This window comes from Diadema antillarum, unplaced genomic scaffold, assembly GCF_040938485.1.
Source record: "Diadema antillarum isolate AM-2024a unplaced genomic scaffold, OU_Dant_1.0 seq00000694_RagTag, whole genome shotgun sequence".
Taxonomy (NCBI): Eukaryota; Metazoa; Echinodermata; class Echinoidea; order Diadematoida; family Diadematidae; genus Diadema; species Diadema antillarum.
In genome coordinates, this window is record NW_027271599.1 from 472,260 (window position 1) to 486,837 (window position 14,578).

At 40.3% G+C, this 14,578-nt stretch overlaps 1 protein-coding gene across 1 annotated transcript in view; it reads right to left on the reverse strand.

The window, feature by feature from the left end:
- Positions 1 to 1,222: 1,222 nt before the first annotated feature.
- LOC139737528 (dolichyldiphosphatase 1-like) overlaps positions 1,223 to 14,578 on the reverse strand; it is a 37,857-nt gene continuing 24,501 nt past the window's right edge. Inside the window, exons 4-8 of the mRNA XM_071648200.1 lie at positions 13,941 to 14,049; positions 13,058 to 13,156; positions 9,579 to 9,669; positions 4,764 to 4,891; positions 1,223 to 1,603 (exon numbers count right to left, since the gene is read on the reverse strand). Coding sequence (XP_071504301.1) covers positions 1,567 to 1,603; positions 4,764 to 4,891; positions 9,579 to 9,669; positions 13,058 to 13,156; positions 13,941 to 14,049 — 464 coding nt within the window. The 3' untranslated portion in view covers positions 1,223 to 1,566. The remainder of the gene's footprint in view (positions 1,604 to 4,763; positions 4,892 to 9,578; positions 9,670 to 13,057; positions 13,157 to 13,940; positions 14,050 to 14,578) is intronic.

Here is a 14,578-nt window from a genome sequence, read left to right on the forward strand (position 1 = left end):
AGAATTACATTCCTCAATTGTCTCCTATGTTCTTAACCATTGGCCTCTTTAGATATGAGGATTACGATGAGCTCTTGGTAGGCAACTACGGTGGGTGTCACATGTGCCTTGGCAAAAAGAAAAAGAAGGAGATAATGAAAGCAACGGCGCTGGCTGTGGTTGGCTGAGGTCACACACATTTTCCTCTTGAAATGGTTTCCAGCACCAAAATCAAGAGCAGGAATGATGTCGCCATGGAAACGCAAGTCCTACATTCTTCCTCTTTCTCATCTACATCTGTGCTCATGGCAACCAAACTGTCCAAAAATATAAAAAAATTTAAAGATTGTCAACTCTACCCTCTAAAACAATATCCGAGTCTCATTGTAATGTATGCTTCATAGACGGGGTGAGCTTGTTTCAAACCAGGTAACCATGGAAACGTGGAGGGGGCGGGGCAATGTAATATGAAGCACAGAGACATGGCAAGCTGGGGTTATGTAAGCAAGTCTCTGGCTTGTGTCTACAATCAATGCTGAATGGTTCTGGCGAAATGTGGTAAAATGTCCCAATGTGGGGTCTGAAGTAATACAAAGGGTGTACCTACATGAGACATACATGTAGCACTGCAGACAGGGGGAAAAAGATCTGGGCCCTGCGGTCAAGAATGCAGGTACAAACATGATACACAAATGCATCACACTGTAACTCTGAGTGTACACGTAAGCTCATGTTATTTCCAGCTCAGAGATATGGAAGGGGGGGGGGGGGGATCACGTACCAGTAAACTTATAGAAAAGCTAGAATCATGTACTAGTAAACTTACAGAAAAGCTAATCTAATGCTCAATCAGCAAAAATTGAAGACTTCTAAAAAAGAAGAGTAACAGGTGCAGACATTTTCTTTGTGATCATAAAACTACTGTGGTATGTGAACTACTCACTTTAAACAAGCGTCTTGGTCCTATAATGAGGTTTGTGATATTGTCGAACGCTGTTCCCAAAACCACACAAAATCCCTCTGGTTCTGTTGTGGCTTGCTGCTGGCGATGGCACCGGGTTGAGAATCCAGCTAAAAATTGCGCGAGTACATCACTTTAACAGCCATCACCGTCCTCTGAATCATCCGCTGATTAATCAAACTCCAGCAAGCGCTTTATTTGACACATCGTCAACTTTCAGGTTTACAATGCGAAAAAAAAAAAGAACAACTAGAGACTTCAAGCATCAATCATCTTCACCTGACGAAACGCAATCCATGATGGCAACGTAAGACCCCCAACCCTTCACTTTTCATCCATCTCGAATATATTTCAAATTGTTTTCAATCCATCATAATCCTTCCCCTATAAAATGCTTACAACAATCACACATATATATATATATTTATATAGCAATATCAATCTATATATATATTTCATGGGTGAAAATAAATGAATAAACCATCGGCGGAGCCAGATGAGCTCCAAAGATCGCCGTCGTGTCGTTAGGACTGTTGCCAAGAAGAAGGGACGCGGCTGCACCCCTGTCAGTCGCGGATGACTCGCCTGGGTTTCAATCTGGGGCGGGGCCTGGACCAGAGTGATGGTCATGACATCTTGTTTCCCAGCTTCCGTTGCCTGGTCCTGTGAGAAGAGTAGAGGGTAGGGCCAAAGAAAGGCTGCATTAACATTTCAGGTACACTTAGTTAAGCCTAATGATGTACATGAACATCGCACAAGGCAAATAGACAGTGGAAGTCTACGTGTGCCAAGATTTCGATCTGATTGTCATAAGTGTAGCCCAATTTTATCTTCTTTACTTGAATGGAACTTTAATAGATTGTTTAAACAAAGTTGTTATTTGTGAGTAACACAACCAAATTTATTCTGTGATATCTAATCATTCTTGCACAATAGCAATTTAATTGATATTTTGGCATTCTGGTGAACTGTTGTTGTGGCATATCAATACACACATTATTTTTTATGTTACTTTGTAATGTAAAGTATATATCTATGTTTTCTTCTGTATATACGTTTTGCTATTTATTATACATAAGTTCATCGATATTATTCAGGGCCCCATGGAAGACCATTACTTGTTGGTGAATGGGCTACCCTGACAAAAGATTAGAAATTAATATATAAAAAATAAATAAATAAAAACATATGATGCACCGATCCTTCTACGTCCACCAGTCAGTGTGGCCGCGAGATGGCAAAACAATGTATCTACATGCAACCTCTTATCCAGTAAATGAGTTTAAAGTTCTGCAAATGCACAACTCTTTTTCTGGTTTTGTTTAATACTCTATTCTTTCCCTAAAAGGACCAACAGTATCAACAATACATCGTATGCAAATCAATTTCACTAGACCCCTTATTTTTAGAATGATTTGCATAAATCAAAACATACGTTGTTTTACTGCATAAGTCTAACCAAGCTATTGCTATGGCAAAACAATGTAAGTCTCGATCAATGGTGTGCGTACATGTAGCACAATGTCATTCAGCCTATTACTGCGTAAATATGTACAACATATTGCATGAAGATACCTTGTTTTGCCAAGTTCATGACCACCGCGTGTTGAGAATGGGTCAGTAAATTGCTGCTTACGTTGCTTTGCCAACAAAATCATATCAATTCCCACTGGGAGGGGGCGTCGTATCTTAGTAATGGACTGCGTCCTGATTTCAAGATTTGGTCGGGAGTTAGATTACACTAAGGCAACTTGAAATATGTGACTAAGTCAATTTCTATGAATTTTCGACATACGTTGTTTTGCCATCTCAAGTCCAAGAGCAAGCCAGTCTTCTCTTTTTCTGTGTAGGTACTTTTATTTCTACCTTGATATTTATCACAATGGTATCGTGCATGTCTACGTACTGTAAAGCAAAAAAAAATTCGCGGCATGAAATTTTCGCGAACTGGAGCTGACAGCCTTTTTTGCGGTGTGAAATTTTCGAGAATTGCCACTGGCAACCAATGCATTATGGTGTAGACAAGAACTTTCGTGTGCACTGTCATTTCGTGAATCTGGGCTCTCGCGACATTTGCCAAATTAAAATGCATGCGAACATGTCCATATATTGAAATTCTTATCTCTCTCTCAGTGAGGACTGTAAGCGAGAAGTGCGAATTGCACAAATTTTCAAGGCCACAATGCAGGGTACAGGGAACAATACAGCAAAATACTGTAAAACTGGAAATTTTCATGGTGTGGAGATTTTTGATAATTTCGTATGACGTGAAATTAGTGTGAAAACAAAAAACATGCATTTACGTTTTTCTTGCTTTATGTACAGTGTAACAGTAATTCATATCTTAATTCCGCAAACAAGTGAAATTCATCTTACCTGGCCAAGAGAGAAAATTTACTTGAGTAAAAATGTTCATTTTTACAGTAGATGGTTTTATGTTGTTATGCTTTGAGGGTGTAGGAACCAGCTCATGGGATAAACTGAATAAAAAAACTAGAGAGGGGCCGTCAAAGGCGGCAGACCCACGCCTTGTACAAAGTCGGGGTAAACATAATGTGCATTCGGTCATCTACCAGAATTCGGTCACTTAATTGCCAGTGTGCTTTATCACCAGCCAGTGAGTTCTACCAAAGATCGTACACTGAAGTGTACGATCTTTGGGTCTACAGTCACATCACACGCAAATCACATCATTTCACATACGGTAACACTCATTCACAGCAGGAAAGTCCTTTAGTCTCCTCCAAAAATCCATCGAAAATCCCAAATACCACCGTCAAAAGTGCAGAATCAGAACTTTTCCAAGCGCGCGTGAATTAAGTCCAGTTTTAAGAGTATATTGTCTATGCGACGGGTCGCCGAAAAAGCGCTAAAAATTGAGAAATACGCCGTTTTCTTGCGGGATATTTTGCTCATAGCAAGCCGAGAGTGTGATGATATCAAAGGTCGTATGAGTGTACGATCTTTGATGGTATCCACAAAAGCGCAAAAGAAAAACAAAATTTACGTACTCCCTAGGCAATTACCCCTATGATTAGTGTCTACGGAAATTATTCAATGCAAGGGTTGAATGCAAATGTCTACTGCACCAGTATTCGGTCACCAACCAGCGCCGCAACGTCCCCGATGCAATTTTGCACCAACAGTGTACAGCGCGATGCATTTTCAGCGGCCTTGCACACGCATTGACATTGAGCGCGCATATCGTGCAGTGTAACTGACCGAGCAAATGCTCCTCCAACGAAAAAAACAATCAATGTTAATTTGAAAAATCATCAAAATACGGGCCAGTTTGTGACGACGGAGAACAAACTTTCATAAATCTAGAAGGACATAGTCCCTCAAATAGGCCTAAACGTAAATTCCGGAATTCTTACGAACATTTGAGCAGCGAAGTCGGATCGTTTGGGAGTTTATGTGTTCGTATGGTAGCGGAAAATCGCAAAGTGAGAAACGGGAAATTTTCGGAGTGGTCACTATATCATGGGGTCAAAACTTCAAGGTCACACAGAATTTGCAAAGGGTCAACCGATTATCACCAAAATCTAATCGATTCTTTCCTGCCATTATCCAAACATCCCCTGAACATTTCGTGCAAATCCGTTTACCCGTTCTCTTGTTATCTTGTACACAAACAAACAAACAAACAAACAAACAAAAAAACAAACAAACAAACAAACAAACAAACAAACAAACATACGGAACCCTTTACATAACCCCCTGCCGATTTTCATCGGCGTGGGTAAAAATGTACCCCACAGATTGAGTGGTATGTGTTATGGGGGAGGATTGTGGAGAGAGAAAATGTTGTGCTATGACTTGCCTTGCTTCGGTCCTGGCTGTGGTGTACTCAAACCACAGCACGTTGGGAATGAGTGTCGAGTCTCGGATGAGGAAGTATTCACAGATCGGCCAGGAAACCAGGTAGGGGAATAACGGCGTCAGGACAACCTGTCAGCATGAAGGGGGGGGGGGGGGAAGAGACAATGAAAAATCAAGAGTGAGTGAGAGAAGGACAAGAAGGAATGAAGAATATGAGGGGAGAGAGATGAACATGAATTTGAAAGACAAACACACAGACACATAATATACCACATATGGCATATATACATTGTAAGCGAGACTACGTTTTGTGAAACAAGACTTCCAGACAATTTTGCAAGTGCATAAATTTGGGATTGTAAGGTACGTGTGCACGTCATATTCATGTCGGGATTAAACTTCACATTTACGCACATTCTAAAATTTGCAAATAGCACCTGACTCGCAAAATTTGGGTTGATAAGTAGAAATGATACATTGACTATTCAGGGAGGAAAAGTATTTAAAGACGTGAGTAGGACAGGAACAGCTCAAAATTTATGTACAACATAACAGTGGTACCTGAGAAAAAAGCCCCCCCCCAAAAAAAAAAAAAAAAAAAAAAAATCAAATATAACACTCGCAGAACAGGACATTTGAGGAAATTGATGTGTGTGCTACTGAGAGAGAGAGAGAGAGAGAGAGAGAGAGAGAGAGAGTATTAAAGGTAGGTGTGGACTGCAGGTGAAAAAATAGGATTTAAGCATTGAGGAAGTACTGTGAGTTTAAAGGAAATCAAGCTCAGGAAAAAAAGAGTGTTCAGCTGAGATAAAATACTGTGAACACTGTGAAAGCTTTCTGGGGGTTAAATATAGCACTGGTCTTGGCCCAAATCAGCATTCGGGAAACCTGCCAACAATCTGTAGTCCAGTCGCGGTCCCAAGGCAAAGCTGTATCAGACATTTTTTTTTTTCTCCTCACCATGCCAAGATAGGCGAGAAACCTTGCCAGTTTCCCTCTTTCCTCAAAAAAATGTTCATAAATATAAGATAGAAAAGCATGCACTTGGTTCTCAATGACTCCATGTGTTGTATCATGAACTGTGAGTTTGGGATGCACATACAGCAGCATACACAGGTTCCCACTGCTCTTTTCTTGAACTAATTTCCAATCCATGGCAAAAAGATGGACAGGCTAACCAACTTTCTTTCTTTTTTTTGCCACCATCAGACACATGGCAAATTTCAATGACTTGGTTTTTGGTTTGATAAGATTTTGAAATATGATATGAAAGCTTGTAAGCAAAGCAATCGCGAGATTGTAAATTTTTTACTTACAAAATTATCATCTCCTTAGAACAAAGTTTTGGAATTTTCTCTTTAGCACAAACTGTCTGACTTTATGTGGGACCTCGGGAATATGAACACTGCTTGAACAAGGGCAGAAGACTATAGTTATACATCTACATATCATATCTATCCACATGCACACACTACAAAAAGCCTGCACATGCACAAATGCATGCTGCACTGATAAGGACCATTGAGTCGAAACCACTGACAAGTGTGTACTTGAGATTCTCTTGCTAAGAAGGCAAGAAAAAAAAGAAGAAACATAATAAGGACGGGATATAATATTACTCTGGACATGCTTAAAAGCACACTTCAAGTACAATTCCAAACATGTTCAAGTCGGCTTTAGAAATGAAATACTGTGAGAGTGGAAATTTTGACATGGGTAATTTTTCGCGCTCTGTTGAGTAACATGAGTTTCCTGTGCTTTTAATTCTGTAGGATCACAATAAGAAATGGTATCATATACAACAAGCAAAATATATGTTCTTATTTTTGCGCTAGTTTCATGTCACGCAAAATGCGAAAAATTTCCTCACCGCAAAAATTTCCACACCACTTTTATTGTACAGTGAGGTCTGAGAAACATAATGATAGAAGTTTAGCCAAATCTTACGTAAAATCAGAAAGGTACAGAATTTTAAAGTTTTCGAGGTTTCAGAAATCAATGACACGAGTCACAACCACACACTCAAATTGGTCAGTTTCCATTGAAGGGTGCATAACTTTCAACTAGATTTTCTTTCTCCCACATGAAACAAGTACTAAAGACTAAGATATATCCTTTGCCTCCTCAGAAGGGCTTAAAATTCATCTTCCACAATTTGGAATTTGTTTGCAATATATCACAAGGGTGTGCCAAGAAACTTGTCTAGCTGAAGTGATTCGCCAGGATAATGGGTTGTTTTGGAGTATTTTGAGATCAAAAGTGTTAAATGTCTCTCATAGGTACAGAGGATGCACTTGCTAACTCATCAACCATAAACAAGATTTGAATGACATCTTTGCATACAAGCCAATGGAAAAGTTGTCATGTGTCGAAATCATCACCTCTTAAAATATGTGTGGATTATTTGATTAAAAAAAATGAGGCAAAAAAAAAACTGCTGAAAACTGCTTATCCAATAAGGCGAGTCAATGGAGTAAAATGGAGTCAAAAGGGGCCTGAGCTTCCGATCCTAGCAGAATCTTCGTCAGAGGCAAAATGACAAACAAGCAGGGAAAGCACTCACATATAAGGACTTCACACAAGAACAGACAGGTACAGGCTGGGTACACAGAACAAAGAAAACAAAGGAGAGGGTGGGAGTTCATGGGCAAGGAGCCCAACAGGTAAAGAGAGGGGGGATTAGAGCAGGAGGGTGGACAGACAAAGGGCAGAGGAGAGTGGACAGACAAAAGGCAGAGGAGGGTCAGTGCTCATCAAGAGGATCAAGGGGGCAACCAATGTAGGAAAAGGATGAATAGGGAGGCAACATCAAAGAGGATAAGGAACACCAGAGGGATAAAGAAAGGGAAAGAGTGAAAAGGACAACAGCAAGGGGAGGGGGGGGGGGGGGGGGGGGGCTGAGCAAACAGTGCACCCTGAAAGGAGTACCAGGAGGAGGCAGCAAAAGGAAGTAATCAAATAAATCAAAGTATATATACACACAGTAATGATAATGACAATTGAAGTAACAATAATGAAAAAGATATTGATAAAAGAAATGAAATAAAACACATATGAAAAAACTGGGGGAAAGAAAATTGTATACAATGTATGTAGATAAGCAGGCAAGGCATAGTAAGCACAAGTATGTAAAAACCAACAGAACCAAGTGTGTGTATGTTTAGGTAGAAAAGGGCTGTATAAAAGAGACTCGGACTGGAGGAAGGGATTAATTTGGAATAAACAGGTCTGCGAATGGAAAAAGCGCAAAGAAAGAACAAAATGAAATTCAAAAATGAAAAAGAGAATAACAAGGGTAATAATAATAAAAAGAAATAAAAGGTGGTTAGTCATTTCCCTCCTGGATGTTGAGGCCATGGGGTTGGATGGTGTGAAGACGTCTCATCCAGAGCTTCTCTCTGCTGGTTCTGACTGTGTCTGGACGAGTGCCTAAAGATTCAATGCCCTGTAGAGTCATATCAGTGATGGAATGATCGGGTAGATTGAAATGGTGGCCCACTGGAGTGTCGAGCTTGGCTGTGTTGACAGTAGATCTGTGTCCATAGAAGCGTCTTTTGAGTGTTGTCTTGGTTTCCCCAACATACTGGATTCTGCAAACTCTGCAAGTGATGAGATACACAACATTAGTGGTGGTACAAGTGATGTTTCCCTTCGTGTGGTGAGAGAGGCCGGTAGAGTTGCTGGTGAAAGAGTCACTCTCGTGGATGTGTATGCTACAAATGATGCACCTACTGGCTGAACATTTGAATGTGCCATGCTGTAAAGGAGAAGAATTGTCAGTGAGGGAGGGTACTTCAGCACGGACGATGAGATCCTTGAGGTTGTGGGGGCGTCGGTATGCCAGGATGGGAGTATCTGGGACGGCCTGTAAGAGACGATCAGAGGTATGAAGGATATGGTGGTTATCACGAAGGATATTGTGGAGAGAGGGTAGATTGGGATGGAAAGTGGTCACGAGGGGTATTCTGTCAGTGATGTCCTGCTTGTTGGTTTTCGGCTTGAGAACTTCAGATCTGGGGAGAGAACGAACTTTGTTGATAGCTTGTTGAAGTCTCCTGGTACCGTAGCCCCTGGCTGCGAGATGTCTCTTCAGGTTCCTGGCATGGAAAGAAAACTCAGAATCCTCAGAGCAGATACGGCGAAGTCTGAGGGCTTGGCTGTAGGGGATACTGGTTTTGCAGTGGCGGGGATGGCAGCTGGCTGAGTGAAGGTACTGATGGGTATCTGTGGGTTTAGTGTAGAGAGTGGTGGTGACATGGTTAGACTCCTTCCTAAAGGTGACATCAAGGAAGTTGGTCTCTTCTTGGGAGAAATCAGAAGTGAATTTGATGGTTCTGTGGAAAGAATTGATGTGGTCAATGAAAGTATGGAGGCTTTCTTCCTCCCTGGTCCAGATGAAGAAGATGTCATCAATGTAGCGCCACCAAATCCATGGACGACAGGGGGCTGAATCTAACATCTGCTGCTCTAGCTTGGTCATGAAGAGACAGGCGAAGGAGGGAGCCATCCTGGTACCCATAGCTGTGCCAGATACCTGTAGGTAGTGCTTGTCCATGAATGTGAAGTTGTTTTTCGTCAGTACATGTGAAAAAAAAAAAAATGAGTTAAAAATTTACAATGTCATTCCCCCTTCTATCATGTCCAGTTTTGATGAAGCCAGTGCCATTTAATATAACTCTCATAATTAATGCCATCTTGAGCATGGCGCAGAATCGTACCGCGAGTGCGCCACCAATAAAAACACTATATGGGCAACTGTGTTAAATAACGACCACAATGTTAATTTCTTTGATTGACTCGGAGAACAGGAGCTTACCTGAGTAATGATAAACCAAGGCACGGCAAGAATCACCCCCAGCAGGGCTCCACAGACAACTTGCCTTGGCGTGTGATACATCAGATAAACCCTGCAGTCATGACAAATGTATGGCAGAGACATTTCAATTTCAATTTCAATTTCAATTTCAGGATGTAACACAGCCCTTCTCCTGTCAAAATTGTACAAATGTCACACAAACATAATTATATAGAATCATAAGATTTATCAATGTGTAATTAATACCTCACCCTATTAAGCGAATGAAGTAGAGACTAGCCTCAGATACTGTATACACTATATGTTTTGAGTGTCTAATTTTTGTTGTTGTTGTTGTTGTTGTTGTTGTTGTTGTTGAAAAGGGACTTCCCCACAATTTCATGAGAGGTTGAATTGACTATTGTGGAGTACAGTAATGAATGAAGAAATGCTCACTTGCTGAGTTTGCATCCGAGACACTACTCAAGAATGGGTGTCTCACTGGTTTTGCACACAGAAGACCCTATACTGCATTAGGCATTTATGGCTCACACTCTGAGGACCACAATAAAGTCAGTATCACGAACTACATGTACTCCACTGCTGGCAAAAAGATGATCCCATTAAAGGGAGTGACGGAAACTGCCAGCGTGAAGGATTTCGGTTATCTGCAGGTTTGTTTGTTGTGGGTTGTCTTCTCTTCTTCTTTATTTTTCTTCTTTTCTTTTTTTTTTGCGGAGGAAGCTGGCAAAATTTGTACTGAAAAGCAGACAGGATGCCACTGACAGTGGACGTTGACAGCGACCCGGGCCAAACGAAACAAACATCTGTTCCTGCTGTGTGGGGTATTCCTCTGATACCGTGCGGCACTCAACGCTGGCTCAGTTTACGTCCTGGTGCTGGTGCCGAAGCCCCACCCTCTGTGTCGGCAGCCAGTGTATTCTAACCGTATAACGTAACCAGTACTTCCTTGGGCTATTCTTGTGTCTCTTCTTTAACTCCCTTTACATGGTACGTGTGTGTAGAGGCGTGTATGTGGTTGATATAATTATTAATCAAATTAATTATAGGCTGTCCCTAACTGGTAGATTCAACACTAGGTAAACTGCTTGAGAATGCTGCTTGAGCTATACTGCAAAAACATATGCTGTGGTGCTGGGAAAATATGACTCTATCAACCTGCTTGCATAACCTGGGCCCTGTTTCATAAAGCAGTTCGTAAAGTTACAAACAACTTACGAGCGACTGATGATCAGTTGTTGTGCTGAATTATTGAAATTCTGAAAAGTATAGCACATCAAAACTGATCACCAGTCGCACATACGTTGTTCGTAACTTTACGAACAGCTTAATGAAACAGGGCCCTGATTTACATCACATACATGTACAGTCAAACCTGCCTTAGTGGCCACCTGTCTATAGCGACCACCTGTCTATAGCGGCCACTGAAAAATCCCCCCGAGAGAAAAATCCCTTTTAAAGACCCTGTGTACAGCGGCCACCTGTCTAACGCGGCCAGCGGCCACAAATTTTGTTTCCCGCGGTAGATTTTAACCTGTCTATAGCAGCCAAAACCCTAATGAAGCCGTTGCCGAGCCGATAATTCAGCGTGTTTTTCTGCTTTGTAGCCGTGCGGGCAACGTTCAGTGATCGCCACCGCTGCATTCATCCCTCATTCAGTCATAATAATGCATTAGTGTTAAATGCATGAAACACACGGTGTGAGCATACGTAGGCCTACACACATACATGTACATGTAAGGATACAACGATGATACATCGTGATAGGGCCTATACATGTAAGCAATGCACACAAAGTAACCTGGATAACCTGTCTATAGCGGCCACCTGTCTATAACGGCCACTTTTTCCGTCTCCCTTGGGTGGCCGCTGTAGACAGGTTTGACTGTATATCATAGACATCTGGGTCAAAAAGAATACAGGAACACATTCACACAATTCTGACAAAGTTGGGTGTTATGTTTAGAATCATCCATCCGATCACTCCAAACATAATGGTTTATCCATGTGAAGTTTTTACTATTTCCCTTCCTTCCAACTCGCAACTTCCTGAGTCGAAAACAAAGGGTGCACACAGACGTCCATAGATAGGTAGGTCTTAGTCACGTTCTACTTCTGTAAACAATATGACACAATACTTTCCACCCCGTTGGCTGCATTTCTATACACACCGCGAATGGGAGTTCAGGATACTGTAAAAGTGGAAATTTTTGCAGTGTTGAAATTTTCACACATTTCGCGCAACCAGAAACTAGCGCAAAAAAAAAGTCGCAAATATTTTTGTTTGCTATATGTTCCAGTAGTTGATGTCTTAATCCCGCAGAATTAAAAACATGCAAAACTCTTCTTACTCGGCCGAGCACGAAAAATTAGTCGCGCGAAAATATCCACTTTTACAGTAGTGGTTTTGCCAGAGTTAAACGCTAATAATAATCACTCCAGAGAAAATGTGCAACTTTCTCTTTGGGTTTCTGACATTCTGGATTTTCAAGAAATTTCTAATCAAGCTTAATGCTTACAACTGCTCTTGTCCTCCAAAATCTCATTGACTACATATTTGGTGGCTTCTTTTTCCATGCCAGAATTGTCAAACTTCAGTTAATGTACAACTATTTGGTGATTAAGTGATTGATGATGAGAATTCAGCCACAGTTGCTCAAACATTGAAATTTATCCAATTTTCAATCAAGTCACTTTATAGTGCTAATATTGGCAGAAGATGTCCCAGCTGTTCCCAATACAAGATGATGTATGCTTACAGCAAACAATATACACATACAAGACGCTCAGTTATGAACACAACATGAAACATACTTGTTGAAGTCCTTGCCTAACCCTTTCAGGGGTCACACTTAACTTGTTTTTTAACTAGCCAGGCGGACTACTTAGAATCAATTTTGACACTGAAGCAATATTTTGGCTAGCCAGACGGACTAGTAACTTCAGAATTTTTCGATTTTTAGCTAGTCCGACGTGATTTTGGGTGGCCAATGGCCAGCGGACCATCGCCAATTTCGAACCCTGCCTTTGGTATTACAAAGACAAAGAGACAGTAGGATACTTGACTGAGAGTGAAATATCACCAGAGAGAGAGAGTAACAGATAGTTTGATAGATAGATAACTTGATTGATAGATAGGTAGATAGATAGATACACTTTGTAGATATACTGATATAGAGACAGATAGATATATAGATAAACCAATAGATATATAAATAAATACCGGTACATAAAATGGTTAGGACCCTTGAAAAGAAGTCCCACACATTGGGGAAATGATATAGTTTTGACATTTGTTCTTATAAAAACAAAAAATGGAAAACAGAAGAGAGCACTATTTTAAAAGATCACTTTCATCACAAAAATACACACGTTAGCGCGCGCGTGCACACACACACATACACACACACACCCATGCACACACACGCAAATCTGTATGTGCCATAAAGTCGATGGGACTGACAAAAAAGAAATCTCACCTGCTAAATGAGACTAAAAATGCTAACATCGCAACTCCTACGGCTGCTAGATGCCTCCAGACCTGCTCAATGAAGATATTATTGTTCGGCTGGTGCAACCTGAAAATACAAGTTTGCACAAAAGTAATGTGTAAATCACCACCATCACAGAGTTATGTAATAATTTGTGAAACCCTTCAAGCAAGGAACAACACATACTGACATATTTATTCTTCTTCTTTTGAAAAAACGTTATCAAAATCCATATTCTAATGAATTCTCAGTAAAGGATTTATATGCAGACTTTTGCGAACCAAGGAGTGTACATGTAGCTTATTGAATAAAAGAGGTTTGTATTAAATTTTAGTTTTGAACCTCTGTAATCACGATGACATCAGCAACATAACTGAAGGCCACGGATACTGCTTAATGCATCATATTTCTTTATCTTGGTATTAAGAATGAAAATGTATCTACATAAGTCGGGAAAACAAATACAAAATTGATAGAAAAACAAAAGTACTGTAAGACAACATCTGAACTAAACATTATGTAAGTACTTACAGTAATTTTTTGCAGTATACCACACCATGAATTGATTCAGGCCAAAAACTTGACTGTGACCAGTCCTTACTAAAGGCTCAGAATATGCATAAAATTCACAAAAGTCTCAAATTATCTTATTTCTGTACTGATATTTCCATATTGAATATAAAAAATAACAATGGGTGGATAAATTTTCAATAGTGCAAGCACAGAACACCATCATTCCAACCTTCTTTTGTTTCATTAAAAAAGGGAACTTTGACAAATTTTTAAACTCTCAGCAACTTTGATCATTGCTACGTAGTAAACTAATCCAAAGTAACTTTAGAATTCATATCATCAATGCAGCTTTCCTCACCGTATATAGATAAAGAGTATTAGGTATGTTGCAAAAAACCACATGAACTGTGAATGACTGGATGGCATTCCATACTCCGTCCGCAGACCACCGTGTAATGTGTTGTCACCTGTCCAAAATAATGCAGAAAGGAAACATATAGTTCTCTTTGGTACAGGCAAAGCGATCTCAGGTTTCCTATGATGGCAGCCACAATTCTCTATGTAATAGTCACTTTTCTTTTAATTACCATATTCGCAATGCCGGATAAGCCACATCCTGACATTGGTGTAAAAAAAACAGAAAAAAAAATCAGAGGGATTTTGTTCTGATAAAAACTTCATTTCTTTTCTATGTTATTTTTTTTCAATATGACTCTTTGTCATTTCTATGTGTTTCAACAGGTTTCCTAACAATAGAAATAACAATTGGCACATTGGCTTAGTCCCATACATGATTATGTGCGTTGGTTAGGCAGGTGATTCTCTTGAGTTGGAAAGACAATACGGTAATTTGCTTGAGCTGGTGTATATGCCTTACCCGGACTTTACTGCTTTATTTTTGTTAAAAATAGTGCGGCCGTATCGCTGGCGAATACGGTAGACATGAAAAGCATGATGGGAGAGTTAATCGCAGGCATCAGTGTTATGGGAACCATC